General features: G+C 32.8%; 1 protein-coding gene across 2 annotated transcripts; it reads left to right on the forward strand.

The window, feature by feature from the left end:
- The first annotated feature begins 14,754 nt into the window (after positions 1-14,754).
- Positions 14,755-20,678, forward strand: LOC131626875 (protein OSCA1-like). Of its 2 annotated transcripts, XM_058897714.1 has the most exons (13): positions 14,755-14,906; positions 15,009-15,199; positions 15,623-15,969; positions 16,055-16,210; positions 16,538-16,673; positions 17,308-17,409; positions 17,707-17,823; positions 17,910-17,990; positions 18,468-18,808; positions 18,903-19,148; positions 19,286-19,610; positions 19,707-19,940; positions 20,073-20,678. In XM_058897714.1, exons 3-13 carry the CDS (start codon positions 15,656-15,658, stop codon positions 20,346-20,348), a joined length of 2,328 nt encoding a protein of 775 aa, XP_058753697.1. In that variant the 5' UTR covers positions 14,755-14,906; positions 15,009-15,199; positions 15,623-15,655; the 3' UTR covers positions 20,349-20,678. The 2 variants fall into 2 exon arrangements, with proteins under 2 accessions (XP_058753697.1, XP_058753702.1); XM_058897719.1 differs by lacking the exon at positions 15,009-15,199 and having other exon boundaries at positions 14,769-14,906.
- Positions 20,679-27,564: the final 6,886 nt, after the last annotated feature.

The following is a 27,564-nucleotide window of genomic DNA, read 5'->3' on the forward strand; positions in this document are numbered from 1 at the left end:
AAATAAAATAAAGCATCACTGATTATAGTTTAGAACAATAGGACGTTTTATTGATAAACAACTACATTAAAACACTCATACAGTATGGGCTTCCCAATCCAAGTTTCCTGTCCAACTATATTAAACACTCACTATTGGCGTCCATATCCAAGTTTCCCCATATCTTGGAACACCAATGTGTGTAACACATAAAATTAAAGAACAATAAAATAGTACAACCATCACTAATCTAGATATTTTCAGAAAAAAACTCTGCCCACCAACTACATATACTGCTTCTCTGATACCTATTCATACACGATTTCCAACATAGATCAAAGATCAAAAACTGGTGCCAATGTTCCAAAATTTTCAGACTCCCGCCATTTTCACTTTCTCTCAGCTGCACTACGAGTTGTTCTTCATGTGAAACACAAAAAATTCTTTTTGAACATCATATTCAACTCATGTGTTTTCCCTCTCCATCACTTCATCTTATATGACAAACCTACCTCCTTAACTACATCGGTCACAGCAGAAACTTTTATTCTTTACTTCAATCACACCTTTAAGTATGGAGTCATCACAACATGAATCTTTAGGAACTGCTGCATCCATTGCTAGAAAAAGACGCAGACTTACTTTGTTGAACAGGAAAAATGCTACTTTTGCGTCCAACAGAGAAAGTATCAACCCCCACACACTCAGTTTTTCCAAATCAAACTCCTGTTGGAAACCCTTTGACACACATACGGACACCTCTAACAACATCTAGAACAACTCTAATTTTCTCTTCTTATTATCATTGTTTTTTAATAGCAACCATTTTTTTTACAGCAATGTGCGTCGAAGACCTGAACCCGTGCGAATGCACAGGTTTCCCGCTAGTTTTGAATCAAAGAAAGAAAAGGGCTTTGTTGGTTTACACATTTAATCAAAAGATATCAGTAGCAGCCATTCCATTTCATTTGCTCTTTTTTTTCATCCAAACATACAAATTGACAATTTGGTACAACTTTATGAGGGACCTACATATATGATTTTACTTTGTAGTAAAAATATGTTAGAATTCTCTTTGAGGCAATTACACCAGTAAAAGAAAAAGTTAATGTGTAGAAAAATACAAAGTTTGTTAGAGAGGATTTGCTCGATGCCCTCGGTCTTGCGTTTCTCCACTCTCTAGCTATCTCACCCAGTCATGTGTTTCCCTCTTGCCTTACTTGCTTGAACAATTGAGTTCACAAGTATCTCCTTCAATTTCTTCCCCTATAAAACCCAAAACACTGCATTAGAAAGGGGAATAGGATAGAAGAGTCAGAGAATCACATATTTACTTTATTTTCGAGCTAAATCACTCTAAGCTAGTTTAGAGCTAAATCAAATCACCAGTTGCCTTGGCTACAGAAAGAGAGGAAAAAAAAGGATCAAAATGCTGCAAAATTAATTCAAATATTTTCCTCCATACCAACCTCCAAAAGCTTCATCTCCAAACACCTTACATCAAACCTCAACCTTCAAGCAAGCCACACAACACTTCTAATCAAACTTGCAATTTCAAAGCAAACCACACATCACACAACAACCATACGTAGAGCGACCAAAACTGAGAGTAATCGACAATAACAAAAACACAACTGATAGCCAATTTTTCAGAAGGGAGAAGAAGAGTAAACGAAACAGAATAAGCTTAAAGGAAGAACATTATACCTCACCAATTTCTAGATAAATCCTCTTCTCCATTGGTAACTCCTTCTTTCTTCGATTTCGTTTTCGTACAATTGAGATGTTAAACCATTTCCCCTTTTGATTTTCGGTTTTCTTTGTGTGTTCGTTCAACTTGTTGGAATCATTGTTGTTATAACCTTGGTTTGACACTTTTCCTTGTTGTATATTTTTACATTACAGGGTGTTGTAGGATAGAGAGTATTTGAGAAGAGAATTTCTTTAAACACCCCTACCTTCTTGAAAATTCGGGCAAAATTTCTAAAATGCCCTTATATTTCGGAGATGCATCTCCGAAATCATTTTTTTCTGAAAAAAAATTGATTTCAGAAGTGCACTTCCGAAAACACAAAAAAAAAAAGGTATTTTCAGATATGTATTTCCGAAAGCACCAAAAAAATGTGTTTTCGGATATGCATTTCCGAAATCAACTTTTATAGTTATAAAAGAAATTTTATGATACATAAAAGAAATTATTTTATAAACTAATTTTCAAAAACAATTTTACAGTCATAAAAAATCATTTTATAAACAAATATAAATTAAAAACATTCTAACTCATATAAAATAATTTTAATTTTCAAAATTTTCTAAACAATTTTAAAGTTAAAAATTATTTTACTAACTTTAATAAATTAAAAACATTCTAATTTCATAAGTAAATTTTGAATTATATAAAATTAATTATATAATTTATTTATTCATTAAATAAAATTAAGACAAAATTTTCTTTTAATTTTTTTAAACTAAATGGAAAATGACTTTTTATCATAATTAATTATTAAAATATTTTTTATATATTTAATTTTTATTTATTATTTTGAAAACTATGTAATTTCAAATTTATAGTAAAATATGAATAAAATAAAAAATAATTTTATTCTTATTTAATCTCTTTTATTTTAAAATTTTACTGAATAGTTATAAATGTATTTATTTTTTATATAATCATAATTATTGTGTATTAGTTATAGTTTTAGTATTTATTAATATGAAATTTGTTTATTAATTTTAATTGAAATTAGAATAGAAATATCAGTATAACTATCATTATTATTATTATTTATAACTTATAAATTATATCAATTTTATAATATATGAATTAACCAATATCCAAAAAATTTAATTTTTGGGATATTTTCGGATATGCATATCAGAAAAAAAATTTGAGCACTTTTTTGGAGTTTTTTCGGATATGTATTTCCGAATTAATCAAAATTCTAATATTTTTGTGTTTCGGAGATGCATCTCCGAAATAACCAAAATTCTAATTTTTTTCGGAGATGCATCTCCGAATTCTAGAAAAATCTGTAAAAAAATTACTTCGAAAATGCATTTTTAAAGTAGAGGTATTTTTGAGTATTCGCTGAGGTTCTCCCCATAAGAAAATATCATTTGAGAATGATTGTGAACAAAAAGAGAAAAGCAAGTTTTTACTAGAAGAGAGGAAACCGAGTGTGTCAAATTGGGGCGCTGGATCCTTTTTGTGTCTTGGGGTTTTCCTGAGTTTTGGATTGGAAAGGCTTTGGGCCTCTAGGGCCCAGCTCTGTTTATAATACCATTGCACAACTAGTTTCTCTATTCGCATCCTTAGGCCGAAGGAAATTAATCAATTGGCTTTGGTATTTCAGGCCCAATACAATTTATCATTTTATCATCTCTTCTTGCAATCCCATAATCTATATTCCTCCTTTCTATTTCTTTTTTATTAATGCAAATAAAATCTTAAAAATACTTTTTTTTGTTAATAATAATTAATAATATTATTTTAATTAATTGATTTTGTTAATTATATTTAATTAACTTGATTAATCGAGTAAATTAATTTTTTAATTAATTAGTCTTGATAATTAATTTTAATTAGCATAATTAATTATCTTAATCAATTTTAATTAATTAATTTTACTAAAATAATTGTTTTTCCTTTTGATCAATTCAAATGATTTAACTTTACCTCAAAAATAAATTTCTTTCAAAATAAATAAAAAACATTCAAATAACTTGCATAATTTTCATGGTATATCATTTCGTTTGTGTTCAATTGTTTGATTTGCGTTTCATTTTTATATTATCTGGTTCATTTTACTTGCTTAATATTCTCATTAGACAAATGAACCTCATTCTCCTCATTCTCATGAAGTGTAATAATTTAACTTGCTTTTTATTTTTTATTTTAATTAATTAGCTCTTAATTGAATTAAGGGTTATGCTAACGAGTGCCTCAGGGGCACTCTTTAAGGTTTCCATATAAAGAAAACATCCTCTAAATAAATTAATCAATTCAAGTTTTTTTAATGAAATATGCATTTTTGCTCATTAAAAAAAGTCAATTATTTCTATTTTTAATGTATTAAATACAAGTATATTTAACAAAACATTCCTTTTTTAGACTCTTAACCAGTGCCCCTGGGGCACTCGTTAGCATTTCCCTTGAATTAATTAACAACTTGTCATTTTAAAATCAATCTTTTCAAAAGAATAAAAAATTTATCCAACATTGAGCCATTTTCCAATCAAATTCAATTGAACACAACGCAAATGTTTGATCCAACGTCAAGTACCTTTTCACTGTTCATTAAAACCATTTATAATCAAACATTTGATCAAACGTCAAGTTGTCTTTTCTAAGTCTTTTTTTCTCAAATAAATGGAATGGAAAAGAGAGTGATTGGGTGTAGGCCTCTTCTTTTCCCGGGTACTCGAATATTGTTGTAGAGATCGTTATTTGGGTATTCGTCTTCCTAATTAAAACACTTTTATTAATAACTTTTTGGACAAAAAAGAGAGTAATTTGGAGTAGACCTCTCCCTCTCCCCGAGTATTTTGATACTGTTGTAGAGCTCTCTGTTTAAATACTTGTATCTAAATAAAATCAATCTCAACTCATAAAACTATCTTTTCTGCCTTCGCGCAATGTCAAACTCTTTACATAAACGAAAACTGCTTTGTTCATTTCGCGATGATGCAAACGATGGTTCCACACGAGAATACCAAATGGTTACCACTCGAATGTGATGATGGCAAAAATATTTGTTGATCCAGATTAATTCATCCATTCTTGAAGCAATGGAAATGTTCAATTATCGCTGTTTTGGGCAACAATGTTTTCTGTTCGAATGTGACTTGAGAATCTTTCGTTAAAATCGACAAACAAATAAATATTTTCTACCCAGAACTACGTAGCATTAGGTTCTCCATCACACCTAGAGATACGTATGAGCAAGATTTTTAAATCTTGTCAGGCACAATAATAAAAAATCCAAAAACATTTTCTTTCTTTTTTTTTCCTCGCATAATAAGTAGAAGATTGCAAATAACATAAGCTAACACTCTCTTTTGCAAAGCTAGCTAAATGGGTCCCGTTGAGTACAACAAATGTGAGGGGTGCTTATATCTTCCCCTTGCATAACCGACAACTGAATTCTAATCTAGTTGTGAGGACCATATCGTTGTTCTTTTTATGGGTCTTAACAATATTTTACCTTTGCTAAAAATAAAGTTCGGTGGTGTCTATGTTTTATTTCGAACGTGCGATGCGCTCTGTAACACCTAAATTTAAATTATTTCATTTTGTTAGATTATTTATGAATTTGACGTATTTATTTAATTATTATGTAATTTAATTAATTTTGGATGATAGAAGTGTGTGGCCTCATGGTGGGAGTGGGGCTAGTAAATAAAGGTTAGTAGAATTAGTGGGATAAGAATAAGAAAAGGGCTAAGAGTAAATAATCATGAGTTTTGGGTCGAACTCTAGTATGACCAAAGGGTAACTTCTTGGTTCGACAATTTGATAGGATCTTAGCATGTCGTCGAAGTCTATTCACATGTTGTAGTCGAAGGCCTGTAATGCTATAATCGAAGTATGCTCAAGTATGCAGTAGTCGAAGTGTTAAGATTATAACAAATTATCTTTTCTAATTGCTTATAAATTAATCAAAGAGAACGAGATAAATTTCAAGTGTGATACAAATTTGGTGGATGAGGTACTTAAAATAGTGCACATCGAATAATTCACAACAAAGCAAAGAGCTTTTAGGAGGCACAACACACAAGTTGTAAAAAGAGAAATAAAAGAAAATGACTTATTGCTCAATAAGTGATATCACACACTAGAATTGAAAAACTCTTTTTAAATTGGAGGTGATCTTATTTAAATTGGAAATGACCAAACGGTGTATGCGAGAAGTTGTCTTGTGTCTTATGATATTTATAAGTTAGAACAAATGACCAATAAACTCATCCCAAGATCTTGAAACTCAATGAAGCTAAAATATTATTATAGTAAAATATTTTACCCAATAAAAATAAGATAAATTTTTATCTACCCAATTCAAAAAGTTGAATAATAATATTTTTGTTGTAAAATGTTTTGATTGAAGATATACTAAATTTTTTTGGAATGAATAAAGAAATTGTGCCCTAGAAACAAACCTACAAATGACAGCTATAAAAATTACAAATATAAAATACAACTTATTTACAGCAGGATCAAGGTTGTCAAAATCGAGTTAACGTAAAATCGAAACGTAAAATGATAGAGTTTACCTCATATTAAAATTATATTAAATTTATATATACAACATATATATACTTCTATAATATTCTAAATGCATTAATTATTTAAAATTTTAATTTAATTATAAAGCAAAAATATACTACATCATAATAAAGTGTAATCTTCACAAACTTGTATCAAGCTACATAAATTGTCCACCAAATTATAAAAAGTAACATCCAAAAGATTATAAAAAAACAATAGTTTCATAAGCTTTTCAAGTTCAGAAAGCAAATCTTTTCATCTTCAACTTAATCAAAAGTTCAATTCTTCTACAACATCATCTTCATTAGAACATTCATATTCGACTTGATTAAATTCATCTCAAAATGTTAAAGATTCTTTAATATTATAATCAAGATATGAATGCGAGTAAAATTAAAAATTCATAGAAAAAAATTTATGGGCTAAAATATAAAATATGATTTATAAATTTTGATAAAATAAAAATGTTTTTACATAAAAATATTTTTGCTTACGATTTAACACTAAATACTGACTTAAAAACGTAAAATCTATATAGTTTAAATTTTAAATCAAAATTTTAACAATCTTGAACAGGATTATAAAGAGCGGCTATTTTTAAAGTGGAATCTTTTGGTTCAAACGAGGGGGAGGGGAGGGGAGGGATTTTAATGGAGGGAAAGGGAGGGGAGGGAAGGGGAGGGATTTTTCTTAATTATATGTATGTTTGGTTCAAACGAGGGGAGGGGAGGCGAAGGAAGGGATTTTAGTTAAAAATATGTTTGGTTCACGAGGGGAGGGGAGGGGTTTTATTAATGATTGACATTTTTATCCTTATAATCTTATATAACCGATATGATATTCAAATGTGAAAATTTCATAAATAATTTTTTGGAATAATATTTGTAATATTGAGTGATTAAAAATTTATAACTTACCACGTAACGTTAAAAAAATTGAATACACTTGATAAATAGTATAACTTTCGACGCAAAATTATTAATCCGTTGATAATAACTTTTGAATACATAAAATAACTTAATGTTATATATATATATATATATATATATATATATATATATATATATATATATATATATATATATATATATATATATATATATATATATAATAAAATAAATGAATGGGTTAAAATTTTATATTAAAAATATATATAATAGAATACATAACAAAATTAAAAAAAATTAATATAAATAAACATAAAAATAAAAATCACAATAAAAAACTGTAGTGATTATAATTTTTATTAAATAAAAATAATAATTTAAAGGTAAAGAATAATTATAATGAATCAATATAAACAATAGAGAAAAAAAAAGCAGACGAAAGAAAGTAATAATTTTGAAATAATAAAATAAAATTGAGGGTATTTTAGTAAATATATTAATTTATTAAATATTAATAATCACATTCCCTCCCCTCCCCTCCGAATTCCTCCAATTCGGGAGGACGCAAAAAGTGTGATATGGAGGGATTTTGCTCCCCTCCCCTCCCCTCCTCTCCCCTCCTAATAATTGAACCAAACACATTTTTTTATAAACATTCCCTCCCCTCCCCTCCCCTCCCCTCACCTCCATTTACCTCAATTTATTGCTAGAAAAACATTACCGTTGATTAATTATTTTCATATAAAAACAATTCTATATTCATTTTCATATAAAAACAATACTATATTCATGATAATGGCCACGCTCTGTTTCTTGCAAAAGGAGACATCATTGATGGAAATGGAAAAGACATGATCCAAATTAAGTAGGGTAGAACATGTCTGGTTCTTTTGATATGAAAAAGACTAGCTACTATTTTGAGAAGTGCCATTCAATTTTGTGCTCCACAAGACAACAACTTTCCCTCTCCCTTTGTATTTTAGTGCCCACTTTGATAATTTATTATCAAAACAATTGGTTCAGGTCAATGGACAAGACACAAGAAAGTGGATCCGTTGTTCACTCAAATTTCATAGCCACATAAACGTTATCTGTGATCATCTCATTGTGATTTGAAGAGAACGATAATAAATATGCGATATCCTAACTGTTTTCATGGCGATAATTTCGAAGATGATGGTCATATTTGAATTAGCCGCAAACATCTTTTATGCCAAAATATGGCTGGACATGTTTTATTTATAAAAAATAAAATAATAAAGTGATCAATTTTTATTAGTTCTAAGTGACTCTATAATTAGGGGAAATTAATTATATTTACATTATCGAGAGCTAATTAAATAAGACAAATTCTCTTAAGTATTCATATGTGATCAAAGAAATGATTGTGAGATGATGAAAAAATTTAATAAGTATTGATGATAATATTCGAGAATTTCTTTACGGACTCTCTACGATGAAAACCTGCTGGAAATCCGAAAATTTACTTCGGAGATGCATCTCCGAAAAAATTGAGATTTTGGTTAATTCGGAGATGCATCTCCGAAAATACAAAAATATTGGAATTTTGATTAATTCGGATATGCATATCTGAAAAAATCCCAAAAAATGGTCGAAGGTTTTTTCGGGTATGAATATCTGAATTAATCAAAATCTCAAAAAATTAAAAATTTTAGGATATTGATTAATTCAGATATCATAAAATTGATACAAATTATAAGTTATAAATAGTAATAATGATAATTATACGGTTGATATTTATTTTCTAATTCCAATTATAAATTAAAAAAACTCATAAAAATTTAATATATTTTAATAAATTTCATATTAATAATTACTGAAATTATAACCAATACAATATAATTATAATTAAATAAAAAATAAATATATTAATAATTATTCAACAAAAATTTAAAATAAAAGAGATCAAATAAGAATAAAATTATTTACTATTTTATTTTTATTTTAATATAAATTTCGAATTACATTAGTTTTTCAAATAATTTTTTATATGTATCATAAAAAAAAAAGGTGTTAATTTAAATATTTATTAGGCTAATATTATTATTATATCTTGATTATAATGATATATATTTAATAATATATTTTAATTAATACAATTAATTATACTATTAATTGTATTGATTCACCTTGATTTTAATTTTTTAATAATTATTGAATTTTTCCGGATATGCATATTCGAAATATTTCAAGACCAAAAATTAGAATATTTAGGATATGCATCTCGGAAGACACCCCCTCTCTGAAAGAAAGGTGATTTCAAAAATGCATCTCCAAAAATACATTTTTTTTGTGTTTTCGGAAGTGCACTTCTGAAATCAACTTTTAAAAAAAAAAGTGATTTCGGAGATGCATTTCCGAAATATAGGGGCATTTTGGTATTTTCAACGCGGTGTCCAAGAAGGTTGTGGGGTCCATAAAGAAATTCTCTAATATTAAGTTACTTTGTACTTTTACATGGATGATTTTGCGGTATTCATATATATATATATATATATATATATATATATATATATATATATATATATATATATATATATATATATATATATATATATATATATATATATAGTGGCGGAGCCAGGAGTTTTAGGTACTCTGGGCAAAAACTTTACACCATTGATTATTTATCCGTTTTACTTTTCACACCCTATTTTTACTAATTTTGTCCCTAATTTTGCCCCTGGGTTTGTTTAAAAATCGACTATTAAATTGGGGAGAGTACAAAGAAAATAAGGGTTGAGCCCGGGCGCCTGCCCGGGCTAGCTGGGCTTGGCTCCGCGTTGTATACGTTTATGATGGCTATCTACTTATGTTATGTTGCATTTATCCATTATATTCCTTTTTATAAAATTAAAACTATAATATTGAAATACAGGTCGAGCTGGCCCATTGGACCGCGTTGCACTCTGATTTTTACTCTATGATTCCATCTCATTCGCATCATTGCATTTCATCTGATCATGTTTTATGTTTACTAACCCTTAAATCAAAATTGCAAAAAATATGTCTTTTTCTTTATTAGATAGGGATTGAATCGAGAAAGCGAGATTTGCGAGACGATGCGAAGCAGACGATGTAAAAGTCGATATTTCGAATCTATTTCAAGTCGAGGTTTAAGATTCCATCTCTCAAGTTTGTGGTCCGTGAAATTCTGGTGTAACAGATCCACACGTCTTGAGAGATGTCGAGACATGTGATTTGTCAAGAAACATTAGCAAGGTATATACATAGATTTATGCCAAACTTAAAGATAAATGATACCAGTAATTATTGACCCTGTTCAGTGACAAACACACCTACTCTGGGGGCATACCAAGCTAAGAATGAAGTCCACTATAGCAGTATTAATTCAGAGCTAAACATCTCTATTTACAACCCTTCACTTAATCCCTACCCAATGAACCTTCTACGTAGATCCTCTCTAGATATGGAATATCCCCATCCTACTTCCTATTACCGCAGTAATGTTGTACAGTTCTCTAGTTCCAGGAGCTGTAGCAACGACCTAATACCCAACGCATTCTGATCACATGGAAAAATAGTTTAGAAGACACACTTCCATGACAATCCCTAGCCAAGACTCTTGACTATGAACACTACCTTGGAGTTACTTCAAAGCTTCCTCCAAGAACAATACATACTCCTCTTGCATACATGCTTCGAGGACTACAATGACCTTCCCACAGTCCGGGAGGTTCACTTTGACAAACCCTAATGATTACATATTTTTTACTCGGTGGTTGTCTTATTTTTCTAAGTTACAAACACTTCTATTTATAACATATACCCAATTCGATTTGGGTCTTCAATCACAAATTATTTACTGGTACAATATAGCGGTTACTTCTGCTACAATCAAGGTCTTCAATCTTTTAGTTTCCGTGAATATCTCCATATTTAGAAACTATATAATCTTCAAATATTCTGATTTGATTCTTCTGATTGATTCCTCAAATCTTATTATTGATTCTTTAGACCTGTTACGTATATATGCCTTTATTTGATTTGCATATAATATCCCTGAATATTCTGCATTCTCATGTGACATGTTATTCCAGATGTTGAATTACTTCAACATAACATGTTCTATCATTTCAGTGGGACTTCTTTGTTGTACATGTTCCTCTTATTCATTACATAATCAATACTAATATTTGTTTTACAAAAATTAAGTCAACCCTAAAAACAGAGAACTAACAATCTTCCCATTTGGCAAATTTTTGGCTAAAACAAATAAATTACAGATTCCGGCTTAAAGGGAAAAAACCCATTTACCGGCAATAGTAGATCTCAGCAGTTGAATGAATCCAGTTTTAGTTAAGATGTCAGGACATCTTGTTCAGCATCTTCAGTCCAGAAGATCGAGAATACTGTCTTTAGATTGAATTCTTTCTTCAGCTTTGTGAATTAGTTCCATTGCAGCACAGATCTTAACACCAACGATTTGGTGTACATGAGGAAGAAGATGAATTTCACTCCCCTTCAACCCAGAACCAATTCTTCTCACAGAAGACCAATGGTGGCATAAGAGAATCTGCTAAGCATTCTTGATCAGTAGCCATTAGTCAACCTAGAGCATGAGAGGAAACTTAAGAAGTATCCACATGCTACCCTAGGTAACTCATAACACAGGTCACAACTGTGTTCATAACTCATATCACAAGTCAAAAGTCACAAAATCAATCCAAACCTACTCATGATAGAACATACACTTTAACATGTTTGAATTGTGTCTGGCAATACATCCTCCTAACTAAACATCTGAGTAGCAAACCCTTTCTCCCCCTTTTTGGGCAAAAATTGACAAAGAAGGCCTTCACAACCCCAGACCCAGGCACAACTTACCCAGAGCCGAAAGAACCCCATACAAAATCAGCAGAATTACACTCTCATAGTGTATGCAAGAGAATCAATAACTCCTATATATAACCGATCCTTTGCTTGTGAAATGTCGATTCCTTGAATGTGACACCTTCTGGTCAATGATAGCGGTTTTTAAGGAGAGAATACCACCAACAAAAACTATGTGCAGCGTTCAACAAGGCTTTGACCGCTTTTATTATGCTTGGATTGTTTCTTCTGGACACTTCAGTCCCAACACATGCGTGGTCAATGACATCTTCTAGACATCCTTTTTACACTTGGCTGATTGCACAGTCTAGAATATTCTTTTGTTGGTCTCAATGAACCAAGACAAGAATACTGTTCTGACATCTTACCAGACATTGCCTTCGACTTCAACCATATCTTCAGTAAATTTAGTCAAGAACATTTCCCAGACTACTTCAGAGGCACGACTACAATGCCTTCAACTGCATTCTCTGATCGTCTTCTATTTACTTGGAATTACTGTCACACATCTCTGACTACACAAGTGTGACAACTCCCAACAGTCAGCAGGATAGGAATATTTTTTTATTCCATTAGCCACTGACTACTCCTTGTAGCAACATGTCTCAGCATGTTATTCAACATTATCCTCATAAGAGGATAATAACTCCATAAGCTAACCCAAATTGTTCATTTACTCCCCCTGTCATGAACAAATAAAGCTCTGGCTGCCCATAAGCCCTTGAGCACTCAAACCTTCATTTTGGAGAGCAATAACATCTATCACTAGCTCTAAGTGAATAACTCCAAGCACCCTGAGCTATTCACATGACATGGAAACCTCTGATTCGTGCCCTTAAGCCTTCGCATCAAGTATCATGACTTTTAGAATAAGAAAGAATTCATGCATACACAGTCTGAAACCAACCTCTAACCTTTTCTTAGTGTGCTTACAAGCTTTACTAAGATTCAGACTTACTGATAGCAATAGAAGGAATGCCTCAACCTGGTCTGCTGATCCAGTCAACCTTCTGCTTTTTTCACTCACTAGTAGTTGTTGATACTAATGAAGTCTTTAACATATCCTAAAAGATATGCCTTGCCTGAGCATACTCCTGAACTAAGAATCTTCTTATTATAACCCATATAGAACTGTAACTTCTTAACATGGTGCTTGAATTTTAAGATTCATGGTCCCAAGTCTTTTCCACTGACTATTATCAGCAATGATGCTCCAACATCATTCGGGACATTAGTTTCAAAAACCTAGCTCTGGTTCTTGAACCATGATTCTAAGGAAGTCCTTTAGGAAACTCAAACAGAAATCTCACCACTACAGCTTGCGAGAAAAATAAACTCTCAGTCATTTCTTGACACCATTAGGTCAGAAAGCATACTTGCACACCCTTCACATTTCTAACTGACCTTGTCAAGGTTGTTCATCAGTTACGTGTTTATCTTTATACAACCAACAAATGAGTTGTTTTACTTCCCTTAGAGGTACAATTTGCAATTTTCCCTATTACACAGGAAGAACCAATTGTGCCAGTACCAAGTTGCCCTCCTGGATTTCCCTTGATATTACTTTAGGGTTGTATCTTTTAAATTTTTTTTTTGTTTAGTGGTGAACTCTTGAAAAGATATTATTATACGTTGTTTAGTGTGTGTAATTTTATCATCGTGTATATAATCAAATAATTGATTTTTCTTAATCAAAGGATAACTTTATATTGAAGATTCAAAAAGGACAATACAACACAAGCGATCTAGAACAAATTCAACAAAATTAAAAGCACTAAAAAAGAGCTAAAGCCACCCTACCCAAGGGCATAACACAACTCATATAAGACCTAGTCTTCTTAATGTTCCAGCACCTATAAACCACAACATCAATTATATTGGCAATACTTTACTGCTGGGTTGCTGGTTCACCAAAGCAAATCTGGTTGTGATACCGCCAGCCAGCTCTCATGAAGGGTTTCAGTGAAAGCACACGGAATGATATGATGCTTACCACTCTTTTTCTGCAAATATTTTAAATAATTGAATCTTTTATTCCTATAATATTTTAAGTTTGTGTGAAACATTATATTTATTAAAAATATTATTCTACCAACAATTAAGTCATTAAAAAAATAATATCATCATTTAGTTATAATCTTTATATTATGTGATATATTTTACTTTTATTATACTTATTTTTAAAACATATACATATACCAATAAATAAAAATAAAAATATATAAAATCTACTCATAAAAGACCAATTTCAATTGCGAAACCAAAAGGCAAAAGTTATACATTTACAAATATTAATATAAAAACTAGTTTTATATAGACTACAACAAAAATAATACTTATGTTATGTGTCAAGAATAAAACTATAACCGATTATTGTTTTCTTTATCAAATGGCCGGACACGATACGTGTGTTGCTCTACATACGGGATACGATACGTGTGTTGCTTCACACAAAAAAGACACATTCTACACACGGGATACGCGCGTCGCTTTTCTCTATCTGTCATTCTCTCCTCTTTCCATTCATCGAATCCCATTTTCCACTTCACTTCCCATCTCTGCGCGTGAATCCAACTCTTCTAAAACCCATTCCCTGCAAAAACAATAATGAGAAATAGCCGTTACCACACGCCACGTGTCACTTTGCCGACAAACTGCTTCTATCTCACTGTTATTTGCTGTTCTTCTTGAATTCTCCTCACAACCCATAAATATTATCCGTATTTTTTATTTTTATTTTTATATTTTAATTAATTAATAATAACAACATTTAATTAATTAATTAATAATAAAAAAACTCACACACACATTTATAATGGTAGCTTAAGCTTGTTCTTAGTACTCACTGGTACAAAGAGCGATCTTCTAAGATATTCATATTCTCACCAGTAACGTAACAAGTAAGAATCATCAACACTTTCTTTTTTCACCTTTTTCTCTTTCTCTCTCTCTCTTTCTTTTCTTCAATCTAACCTAATCTCAACGATAATCCATTCTACTAGTTGGTGTGTAGCAGAGGAAAACCTCCAATTCATGTGCTTTCGTTTCACTCCTCAACGCTGTTGGAATCTTCTTGCTTTCTCACGTTTTCAAGATATCCCTTGATTCACCTTTGGATCTTCCTCAATAATTTTCTCTAATTGCTTGATTTAAACGCGGTTTTACGAGTTTCATCCTTGGCGACAACTACAAAGTATGAACTTTTTTATAATTCTTTTTTTCAATTTCTTTGTTGTTAATTTGTTAAGCTTAACTCTTTAGGATCAAATTGCATACTAATTCGTGTGAGTTTTAATTTCTATAGAAAAAAATGGAGTTTCTATTTGAGATTCTGTTGTAGTTCAACCAAAATAAGCAAATTTATGAGTTATGATGAATTACTTTCCTTGAATGTTAAAAATTTAGGGTTCAACAGAAAATGATAACATTATTTTAAGTTGACAGAAATTAGTTATATAATATATACTTTTGCTGTAAATAGTATGGAAAAACTGACACTGTTGAAGTGCGAATTAACATAATCTTTAACAGAAAATGATAACGGAATTTGTATTTTAAAACCGTGATTAGTTAATCTTTAATTCTGTTTTATTCAATTGATTTAATTGGTTTTCAGGAAGAGTTGTGATATTTTCTAGAGGGGGAAAAGATGGCTTCGCTTAAAGATATTGGGGTTGCTGCTGGGATTAATATTTTGAGTGCATTTATCTTCTTTGTGGCATTTGCTATTTTGAGGCTACAGCCATTGAATGATAGGGTATACTTTCCGAAATGGTATTTCAAGGGTTTAAGAACTGATCCTGTGCATGGAGGAGCCTTTGTGAGAAAGGTTGTTAATTTAGATTGGAGATCGTATATTAGGTTTTTGAATTGGATGCCAGCTGCACTTAGAATGCCAGAGCCAGAGCTTATTGACCATGCTGGATTGGATTCGGTTGTTTACTTGAGGATTTACTTGTTGGGGTATGGTCATCATCATGGACAATGTTTGAATATACCACATTGGTGAATATGGTCATTGATATTTTGTTTGTTTCTTTTTGTTTAGGCTTAAAATCTTTGTTCCTATAGCGTTCCTGGCGTGGGCGATCCTGGTTCCTGTTAACTGGACAAGCACTGGGCTAGAAATAGCTGGGGTTAAAAACATAACTTCTAGTGACATTGATAAGCTCTCCATTTCAAATGTCCAGCGTGGATCCGAAAGGTTTGGAAACTATCATTCACTGCAATTACAGTTTTGTTTCCGCTTCTTGTTTTTGTTTGGTGAGTTGTCTTTAAATCCATAGTACTTGCATGTCAAGATGTGTTCTTGACCAAATATATATGGATTAACTAAGTTGAGACATTAGCTGGGTATAAGAACCTTTATTAACTGTAAAAAATCTTGATTGTTTTGCATCTTAGAGCTGTATAGTTACTTCTATGGTGCGTTCATGTCAGTATTTGATTGTTTTAACTATTTTTAAGTGTTGGCTTTTTTGAAATTGCTGCTAAATCTTGTGAGTTTCTAAAGTTTTATACTCTATTTCAGGTTTTGGTCCCATATAATAGCTGCTTATGCATTTACCTTCTGGACATGCTATATTTTGATGAAGGAGTATGGAAAAATTGCCGCAATGAGATTGCAATTTCTTGCAGCAGAAAAACGTCGACCTGATCAATTTTCGGTAAAAAATTTGTTTTCCATTTTTAGTAAGGAGTGTGTTTTCTTTAAAAAACTATTTTTATCTTTTATGGGAAGCTTGGGATGAAGTGTCAAATTCTGGTTTTATGTTTCTTGTGTTAGAGTGGTTATCCTTTTTATCTTAGGTGTGCAATGGTGACAAAGATGTTGAACCTAAAACTTCATACAAACTACCAATTCCCCTCACCACCAACCCAATCATAGTATTTAGAGGCAGTATGCTACTCAGTCATTTTTTCTAGGTAGACACAATTGTATACTTTTCACATTTAAAGTAGGTAGATTACCAGTGTGGATTTGCTAGTAATTTGGCAATCAATCATAATAAGAACCAAGCTATCTATATCAGTGAGTAAGTAAGCAAAACAATAGAGTGATGACAGCTATGCAGTATTAAAAAAAGGACAAAAGAACTAATGGAAAGTTTTGTAAAAAAATAATAAAACGGGGCAGGAACAAATTTTAATACCGAAGAGCTCTCCAATCTGTCAGTATATTTACTATAACCGAGTTTGGGGAAATTAAAATCACAGGCCGAATTGTCACGAGTTGAAATTGAGATATATGAGATATTCCTTCATGCATATTTTGCTTATAGAATATATATTATTTTGAAGGTGCTCGTTAGAAACATTCCACCAGATCCCGACGAGTCTGTTAGTGAGCTTGTGGAGCACTTCTTTCTGGTCAATCATCCAAATAACTATCTGACTCACCAGGTTGGTTCATACTGTATATACTATACTACCAGAATATCGTGTTCATTAATAATCATCACATTGATTTTGATATTGAAAATTTAAGAAACTTTGGGTGGTAAATATTGTGAAAGTTGTTATTTGTCAAATTAGTTGAGATAATGTTAAACTTGTTTGTCAAATTGATTCTGAGATAATGTTTATGAAACATGACCTAGATTATTAACTAGGTCTATTACAACATATTAATTTTGCCGATTTATTTGGGAAGGGAAAAAAATAGTGTGTGACAGCATCTTTATTGCGACACTTTTGTAGGTTGTATATAATGCAAACAAATTGGCAAAGTTGGTTAAAAAGAGGAGTAAGATGCAAAATTGGCTCGTCTATTATCAAAATAAGCTTGAAAGAACTTCAATAAGACCTGAAATGAAGGTATTTAAGTTTAATCTCGCTTGCATTCAAATGTAGGTATAAATTATATTCAGATTTACCATAATCTTTCTTTTATATTTTACCAGACTGGTTTCCTTGGTTGTTGTGGAACGAAAGTAGATTCTATTGAACATTACACCACTGAAATTGACAAGCTGTCAAAAGAAGTAAGTACCATAATCTTTTTCTGTTATAAATTTCACCACACGCTGCATGTAATTTTTTTTTTTGTAATATAAGCTCTTTATGCTAATAAAAAATAAAAAAATTATTTTCACACGGGAATTAAATATTAATTTTGCAGAATTGATGTCACAGACTATGATATGTTAAACTTTAACTAGTAATGTGTGCATTAATATTATTCTGCTTTTGAAGAGTTATCTCACTATCTAGCTGCTTTGCGACTGTTGATGCAATAAGTAGTTTTCTGATGGGTCGCCTGAACGCCTGAACTAAAACTGAAATTTGAAAGACTTTTTGAGTGATGGTGAAAGAACTTGTTTACCATAATAAAAATTTAAATAGGATAATATTTGCAGAAACTTTGGGCCTTATTGTTGTTTTGGTTCATAATCATATCTGTTCTGTCCTCAGAAAATTTCATGATACTTACTGTGATTCAAGTTTATCACCTTTTGCAGATAGCTTTAGAGAGGGATAAGGTCACCAATGATCCCAAGTCTACCATGCCTGCTGCATTTGTTTCTTTTAAAAGTCGATGGGGTGCTGCAGTTTGTGCTCAAACCCAACAAACCAGAAATCCAACACTTTGGTTGACTGAGTGGGCTCCAGAGCCACGGGACGTCTATTGGCCAAACTTAGCGATTCCATATGTTTCCCTAACTGTTAGAAGGTTGATCGTAGCTGTTGCATTCTTTTTTCTCACTTTCTTTTTCATGATCCCCATTGCAATAGTACAAGCTCTTGCGAGTCTTGATGGAATACAGAAAGCAGCACCGTGGTTGAAGCCGCTTGTTACTGTGTAAGTGTAATCTCAAAATTGGATCTCTGAAGATATGATTATATCCACATTCTCATCACTGGGTTTATTTATTTGAATTGACTTTATTGTGCAGCCCTTTCATTAAGTCATTCATTCAGGGTTTTCTACCCGGTATTGCATTGAAGCTTTTTCTTATCTTTCTGCCGTCAATATTGATGATGATGTCAAAATTTGAAGGCTTTGGATCTATATCATCTCTTGAGAGAAGATCGGCTTCTAGATATTACCTTTTTAGTTTCGTGAATATATTTCTTGGGAACATACTTACCGGGACAGCATTTCAACAGCTCGACTCTTTCATTCACCAACCAGCCAATCAGTAAGTCATTCAGTTCAAGAACCACGATGTTAGTTTTGTTAACAGTTAAAGTTGTTGGACACTTTGCTACAAGCATCATCTGTCTTATTTATACTGTGTTAGTATGATTAAGATTCCTTGTGTATTATTGTTCTCAGATATCCCATAACAATTGGCACTGCAATTCCTTTAAAAGCAAGTTTCTTCATCACGTATATAATGGTTGATGGATGGTCCGGTATAGCTGCTGAGGTTTTGATGTTGAAACCACTAATCATATATCACTTGAAGAATTTCTTCTTGGTTAAGACTGAAAAGGACAGGGAAGAGGCCATGGATCCTGGGAGTATAGGTTTCAACACTGGAGAACCTCGCATACAATTGTACTTTCTGCTGGGCCTAGTCTATGCTGCAGTGACGCCCACTGTTCTTCCTTTCATAATAATTTTCTTTGGGTTGGCCTATGTTGTGTTCCGCCATCAGGTAATGAGATGCTTGAATTACGCTGTGGCCCTTTTTTGGTCCCCTATTTGTGTTGTCCCATATACAAGATGAAAACTCTTAACTTCCAAATTGCAGATAATCAATGTTTATAATCAAGAATATGAGAGTGGCGCTGCATTCTGGCCTGATGTCCATTTCCGTGTCATCATTGCACTGATAGTCTCACAGCTAGTTCTGATGGGACTCCTGACCACCAAAAAAGCTGCTTCATCAACTCCTTTTCTCATTGCACTCCCGGTACTGACAATATGGTTCCATATATATTGCAAAGGCCGTTTCGAATCTGCATTTTCTAAATATCCCTTACAGGTATGTCAATTAGTCATTTGGATGCTTGTTTCAAATTTGAAGAAGCTGTGCTGTGTTCATTGATGGTGGTGGAGTTTCTTGTTTCAGTTATTATCTGTTCATTTTATGTTACTTTTGTAAATCTGTACACAGGAAGCGATGATGAAAGATACATTAGAACGAGCTACAGACCCGAACCTGAACATAAAAGGTTACCTTCAGCATGCTTATGTTCATCCAGTTTTTAAGGCTAGCCTTGAGGATGCTGATGAGGAGGAAGATGGAATGAGTAGTCTAAAGTGGGAAACTGAGAGTGCTACTGTACCTACAAAACGCCATTCACGAAGGAATACACCATTGCCCAGCAGAGTTAGTGGCGCGTCATCTCCATCTATGCTTGATGGCATTAAAAATGATCCAGAGTCATAGATCAAATCATTCATGGACCAAGCAATGATGTCATATAACCAGGATGTATGTGAATGTGAGTATTATATAATGAGCTACATCAATGGACATGTGGTTGAAGCATATAAGCTGAGAAAGTTGAGTGGTCTTCTTGTGCAAAAGCATTTTGGACTTTCTGGTCAGCAGATGAAATATACCACAACAAGTAGAGTCTGTAAGGCAGAGATTTTTTTCATTATGTTTCAGATTTTGTTAATAGTGAGTTTGCATAACATTACGCCACGGATACTGTAAATTATCCTAATGTTGATTATGATTTTAGATTGTGTGTATAATTTTTCTGTTTTTTTAGCTTGTGCTTTTCCTTTGAGATCCAGATTTGTTTGTGAATGCAAGAGGTTTTCTGCGAAATATTATTCCAAGTTACTTGTGTCATAATACTCACACCTAAGTAGATATGTATCACGTCTCATTTCCTCGTAAACTTTTATCTATTTGATTCTCTATTGACACTACTATTATGATAATTTTGTAAGCTTTTATTTTCCTTTGAGTTGATTTTACTAAAAAATATCAAATATATATAAAAAGGTTTATTTTCATCTCTATATTTTTTTATCTCTCTAAATATACAAATCTTTATTTTTAGCCTCTGAAAAGTTATTTAAATTTTCTGTTTATATTTTTGGTTCTAACTTTCAGCTGATTGATCCTTTCAATAAAACTTCCACTAACAAGTCCGATCTGAAGGAAAATCTGTTATTTTTCTGCCACTTTTTTGTTGTTAGTTTTGGATACTAACACAAATTTTTAAAATATTTTATAATTAAATGAATACTAACACAAATTTTTAAAATAATTTATTTATAAATAATTAAAGATTAATTTTAATTAGTAATTAATATTTTGGTGTTTTTAAAAATCGTATCAAATATATTTTTATTTATTTTTATTAAATTGCTTGTATGTATCTATTAAAAACTAAGATATTCTAGATTTGCAGGAAAAAGTCTAGGAAAAAAGTTGTTCATATTTAAATTGATTTAAATTAAAATAATAAATATGTTTTAAATATTAAAAAATTATATAAAATTAAATTCTAGGAAAAAGAGGTGTTCATATTTAAATTGATTTAAATTAAAAGAATAAATATGTTTTAAATATTAAAAAATTATATAAAATTAAATATTATTTGAACTTTTATGAACGTAAAATCAGAATTTGAAATCTTTTTAAAAAATCTAATTAAACTATATATGTTGGTGAAAATTAAGCATGAAGATGAGAATGAGTTGTTATTTGAGGCCTACTTTGATGATACCTATTTCTGGAACACATACATATGCCACTTTGGAATGTGATATTGTGGTGATTTATGCATGGATATGTTTCAACAATAAATTTTAGAATAATCAGAGGGGTTCTAGTTTAAAAAACTCAAACACTTTAAAATCACTCAAAAATCAATTCAATAAAAATTACTTGCATAAAAATAAATCTAAATTCGTATTCTTAGAAACATCTAATAAGAAAAGAGAAAATTTTAAATTTATCTAAATTTAATTTTTTTAATTAGATTCTTAGGATGATTGTGAATTGTAATAGGATAGGAGAGAGAAAATTTTATTTCTATTTTTTAATTAATAAAAAATTGTGATTAACTGTTTCTAAAATCAGTTCGTTTTCATGTAAATATTTTTTTAATTATATACCTCTAAAATTGCTTTTGTCTTTTTTAAAAGTCAAATCAAACATGCTATAAGAGGAATATAATTCTTTCGTATTATCTTTTAACAATATAATTTTTTTTGTTATTTTAGTTCTACTTAAAAAATATTATACTGATGTACTTGTATCTTAATTTCTTTAAAATGTCGTATTCTGTACTCGTACATGTATCGAATATTGGGTGGGTGCGTATTCGAACTGGTGCAACACAAAAAATAACTAAAAATAAGGGTTTTACAGAAATATTCAAAAATAAAAAGAGGAAAAGACTCGACAACTATTGTGAGAGGAGACGAATGACAATAAATTGAACCAACTCGAACATAGGTCGAAACTCGATTTGACAATCAAATTGTTGAACTTGGTTCATGAGACAAATGAGTTGAATATAAGAAAAAATTAGACAATTTCTTTATAGACCCCCATGAGGTGAGGACCCCTGCTGAAAATCCCAAATCACTCTTTTATTTCGGAGATGCATCTCCGAAATCACCCATTTTCACATTTTCAACTATTTCGGAGATGCATCTCCGAAAACACCCTTTGACCAGTTTCGGAGATGCATCTCCGAAATATGCTCTGAAGATTTTCTATTTCTTTTCAAAACAATGATCAATCCCATATTTTACATTAATCAACAAAATAAAACAAAATCGACAAAATGTAACACGTAAATTAGAATAAAATACCAATATTATAAATACGAAATTAGTGTACGGGTAAGTGCTCAGTGTCAAAATATTACAACACGAATACAAAAAAGTCATGAATAAAACATAAATAGGCAACTGCTACTGAGTATGCCTAATGCGAACACCCTGTGACCTCCTCTGCCTCCTATACACAGCCGCACCGACCGCGTCACTCACCATCCTCTCCAATGGCAACAATCTTTGGACTGCCATGATCAATGATACCTCTGTCCAATGCATCCTGCCCAAGCATCTGTATCCGCTGACATATCGGCAAGAGATCAGTGGCATGGTCATCCAACGGGAACGGGGCGGGTGCAGGTTTTACACTACCCGAAATCGACACTAGAACCCGAATTCGAACCCAAAAGCTGTTCTGGTGGCAAAATAACACCCACACCCACATCCGTTGGATTCGAGTTTTTTCATCCAAAACCGAACCCGCAACAAAATACATAAAATACATTTTTCCTTCAATTTTCATACATCTTTCCACAATATATATATATATATATATATATATATATATATATATATATATATATATGAGTGTGATTACGGGTTTCGGGTGCAGGTTTCACACTATCCAAACCCGCACCCAAAATATCGGGTGGGACCTGAACCCAAACCCAGTTAACTCGGGTTCGGATGCGGTTGGGTCCCGCGGGTTAGGTTCTGCTTGCCATCCTTACTTGCTGGTTCTCCAAGATCTCTTCATGTGCAGGCCTATGTGGATCTCCAAGAGCATCAGGTGTCATCAAAGGATGTGACATCCATTAAAACCATGTCAACTACCCATCTACATAGTGACAACTCTTGGTAGCCACCATATGCCGATACTCCTCAGGCACCAAATGATGCGCCCAATCCTCAAATATAGCAGTGAGGCCCACTCGGGTAATGGTGTTGGGAGCAGCCTCAAACGGAGACCTTGGTATCATCTGCACATATCCAAACTGCCTCATGCACTGCTCCGACAGTTACCTGACCATGGTTTTGGTCCCACATGCCAACCTTCCAGAACATAATGCGACGCGGTCGAATGGGACAACATTACCGTAATCAGTGAAGGGTGTCCAATGGATGTCATCATGGACAGTGCGGTCGAGGTACGTGCGATATGGGCCCACCTTGTTATTCCCCCTCTGGAGGATGTATTGTGCGGCCCTGGGCATTGCTTCATCGTACGCAGGATCAATGTCGAAGCAGTGGATACGGTGGAAGTATGAGATGATCCAGCTAAAACACAAATATGAAAATATGTTAAAAAAATATGATCCATAATTAAATGTGAAATAATTAAAAAGAAATGTACCGTAAGGAGTGTGCAAGAGTCAGTCAACTGTCTGGTCCTCCAGTTGGACGCTTCATTCAGCTTCTTGTATAGGTATACCAGAATGGCGGTCCCCTAGTTCCACTCGTGAACTGTAGTCAGATCAATAAAATACCGGAGATAAGTCATGTCACGTAGGTTGCACTTTTGTCCATAAAGAGTGAAGTGTCTACCAAGAACATGAACCTACACCGCAGAGCGCAACCACGATGATACTCAACAAAAAGCCTGTCACCCGCCTCCTCGGACTCCGCTGCCGCCACCAAGTGGTTTTCATAAAAGCTCTTTCAAGCTGGAGAACCGGATATGCGCCCACTCGTCGCTCTGCACTCATAATCCGCCATGTTTGGGTCCATATCCAGATAGTCCACCATCCACTCTATGGCCTCAACCCTCTATATCCTAGAATGGTCCAGTAACCTCCCTCTGATCGGCAGGCGGAGCAGACAGGCCACGTCGTGTAGGGTGATCGTCAACTCCCCAACAAGAAAGTGGAAAGAAGACGTCTCCTTGTGTCACCGTTCGACAAAATCCCCCTGCATGTCGTGGCTGATGGTACTATATCCGGTCATGCATAACCCGCCAAGCCCGCTCCCAGCTACAGCGTCATTGAACGACTGAGCCCGTGGTTTAAATTGATCAAATATTTTCAACGCATGGTTCACGGGTTTTATGGTCGCCCGTTCCTGTCACAACAAAAAACATTGTTAGTTAGACCGTTAGAAGAAATTGGAATAAAAACCTAAATAAAAAACTATTAAATTATAAAGTGTAATTAAAAAAACTACCTCTCCCTCCCAAACACGTTGAGCGATGTGGTCATGGTAGTAAATCAACACAGATGTGTTTGCAGGCCCTCTCGAGTAACTCTCCTCCTTCGTATCATCCTCGTCGTGCTCAGGGTGAACATCGGGTATCTCCTCCTCCTCCTTAACTCTCACCTCCTCCTCATCCTCACGTACCTCCTCCTCAGGGGAAGAAAACGCCCGAACCAGCTAACTCCTTGATCCAGATGAGGAACATGTACGCGCCTCATCCATTTGGACGGGTACTCGTACTCGACCCTGTCCCCGAGTCTCTGCTAGATGTGCATCCCGCTCGCGTCGAGCCGATGCAGTTTGGGTCTCCTTACCCTGTCTAAGTCGTGCCTGGTTTCCTGACATTTTCTTGAAAAAATTGAAACCGGTAAGACATTGAAACAATTTAGAAAACAAAAAAAGAACAATTCAGCCTACATTTCGGAAGTGCATTTCCAAAAATGATCAGAGGTGATTTCGGAAATGCACTTCCGAAAACACCTGCGATCCTCCATTTCTGCAGAAACCCAGTTTTTGCCCTAAATGCTTCAAAATCCATTTTTTTTCCTATCTAAACACACTCATTGACATACAATAACTTAACCCTATAACATTTTGCTAATTTATATGTGCCCTCACAACATAGTCAACCTAGAAATCAAAATAAGAGAACTTACAATTTTTTGATGATTGGAGTTGATGTTGAATGAGACTTTGAATGTTTGTCAATAGTTGGAATGAGTTGTAGAGCAAGTTTCGTTTGTGTAGTAGTTGGAAGAAATGGGTAATGTGTTGAAAAGTTTGTGTTTTTGGTAGAATGAAAAGAGGGGGGTGGCTGTAGGAAGAACAACTCTGCTCCCAACAGCCTGAGAAGGATTACCTCTAGCTTTCAGGTTTGGTACTCGGTGAGTTAGAGGCCACACATCGCTAAATGATATGCAAGACAAGTAAAGGCCACACATCGCTAAATGATACATATAAACAATTAGAATATCCAAAGTTTACTCAGGTATTTTGTGAGGGAGTCATCACCCTCTCACCAATGCTCGATCATTACAAGTGACTCTATGACATCAAATTTCTCCAAGAGGCGAACCATCCTGAATTTGCCATGGGTAAGATACTTATAGTCGTACCCAGCAATCTCTATGGGCTTGTCTGTCTAGGTCAAAGGGAAGGGCGTCAACTACCTCTAGAGTGACTTGAGAACCTTTTAGCTTTTTCACTCGTACAAACACGTGTCTCTAATTCATGTAATGGCCGGAGTAGGTTTTGAATATGATTCATTCTTCCCAAAGGGAACCTAAGGTTACCCAACCCCATTTTGCATAAGATCTAGTGGCTTATAATGAAAATAAACCCCTATAGTGAGGGGTGTTTCTAACCCTCGACACACAGTTTTAAATGCCTTAACAAAGCCTGAACTGTTGGGTGCCAGCTGAAAAGGCGCAATATTAAAAACCCTCATAACCTCCACCTCAAAAGGGTAAAAGAGAACAAAACCCCCACGTCCTTAATGAGGGGTAGGTTGAAGTAAAAGTAAGGAGAAGACGATTAAGGAGAGATGGCCATGTGAACCCATGTGTCGGTAAACAAACCTCCAAAACAACCATCTCTTCATCCTCCAAATAAGAGATGTCAACCTCCTTTCAAAAGAATATTATCTTTCCATCAATAGTACAAGAGGACACAATATCTCCGACTTCCTTAGACACTATGGTGGAGGCACTCATTATCTCTTTGTTTCCTAGGAACACATAAGACAAAAATAAATCACTACCACCATCGTAATCTCTACTAAAACTTCTAGAACACTCAATCTAAAAAAAAACTCTACAATAGTCTAGGGCCCTACTAAATGGCCTTTTTTCTAAATCCCTAATCATTGTTACGAAATAGAAAGAAAGAAGAAATCAATACTTGAAAGGGGTTTGAATAGAAGGAAGCTTAAAGGAGCTTGCAGAAGGTTCAACAAACAAAGTATGTGAAGAAAGTGAAAAAGGAAACACATGAGTCCTTTAATAAGAGAGGAAAAGCTACGCTCAAAGTCTTATAGGTTTTTTCTCAAAAAGCTCAAGATATCCATGACATATGCAAGGTTCATGTCTATTTAGCGTCTCAAGGGTCAATCATCATTGCTTACTACTTCTAAAGATTCCCTAAATCCAGGCCGATAGGCCTCTATAAATACTTCATTCTTTGGGTTAAGGAGATATTATGCATTCACTATGAAATACCCCAAAATATAGAGCTTTTCACACTCGTGTACTTGCTCTCACCTCACAAAAAACACCTCAAAACAAAATTTCTCACCACCAAAAACTCGAAAACATCTCGCCACTCCCAGTAGCATAGAGGTACCAAGCATATATATATATATATATATATATATATATATATATATATATATATATATATATATATATATATATATATATATATATATATATATATAAAAATCATTTTTTATTTTTATTAAAAATTGAATTAATTTATGTGTGAAAAAAATGTAAAATTATTTTATAAAATTAATATTAAATAACAAATGAAAAATATAAATTGTAAGAATTAAAAAAGACTATAATAGTTATTTAAAGATAAAGTATATTAATATATAACATTACAATTTCATTCATATTATAAAATAATTTATAAATTAAAACACATATTTGTAAAACATTTCAATG

The sequence above is a fragment of the Vicia villosa genome, linkage group LG1 (genome assembly GCF_029867415.1).
Source record: "Vicia villosa cultivar HV-30 ecotype Madison, WI linkage group LG1, Vvil1.0, whole genome shotgun sequence".
Classification (NCBI taxonomy): domain Eukaryota; kingdom Viridiplantae; phylum Streptophyta; class Magnoliopsida; order Fabales; family Fabaceae; genus Vicia; species Vicia villosa.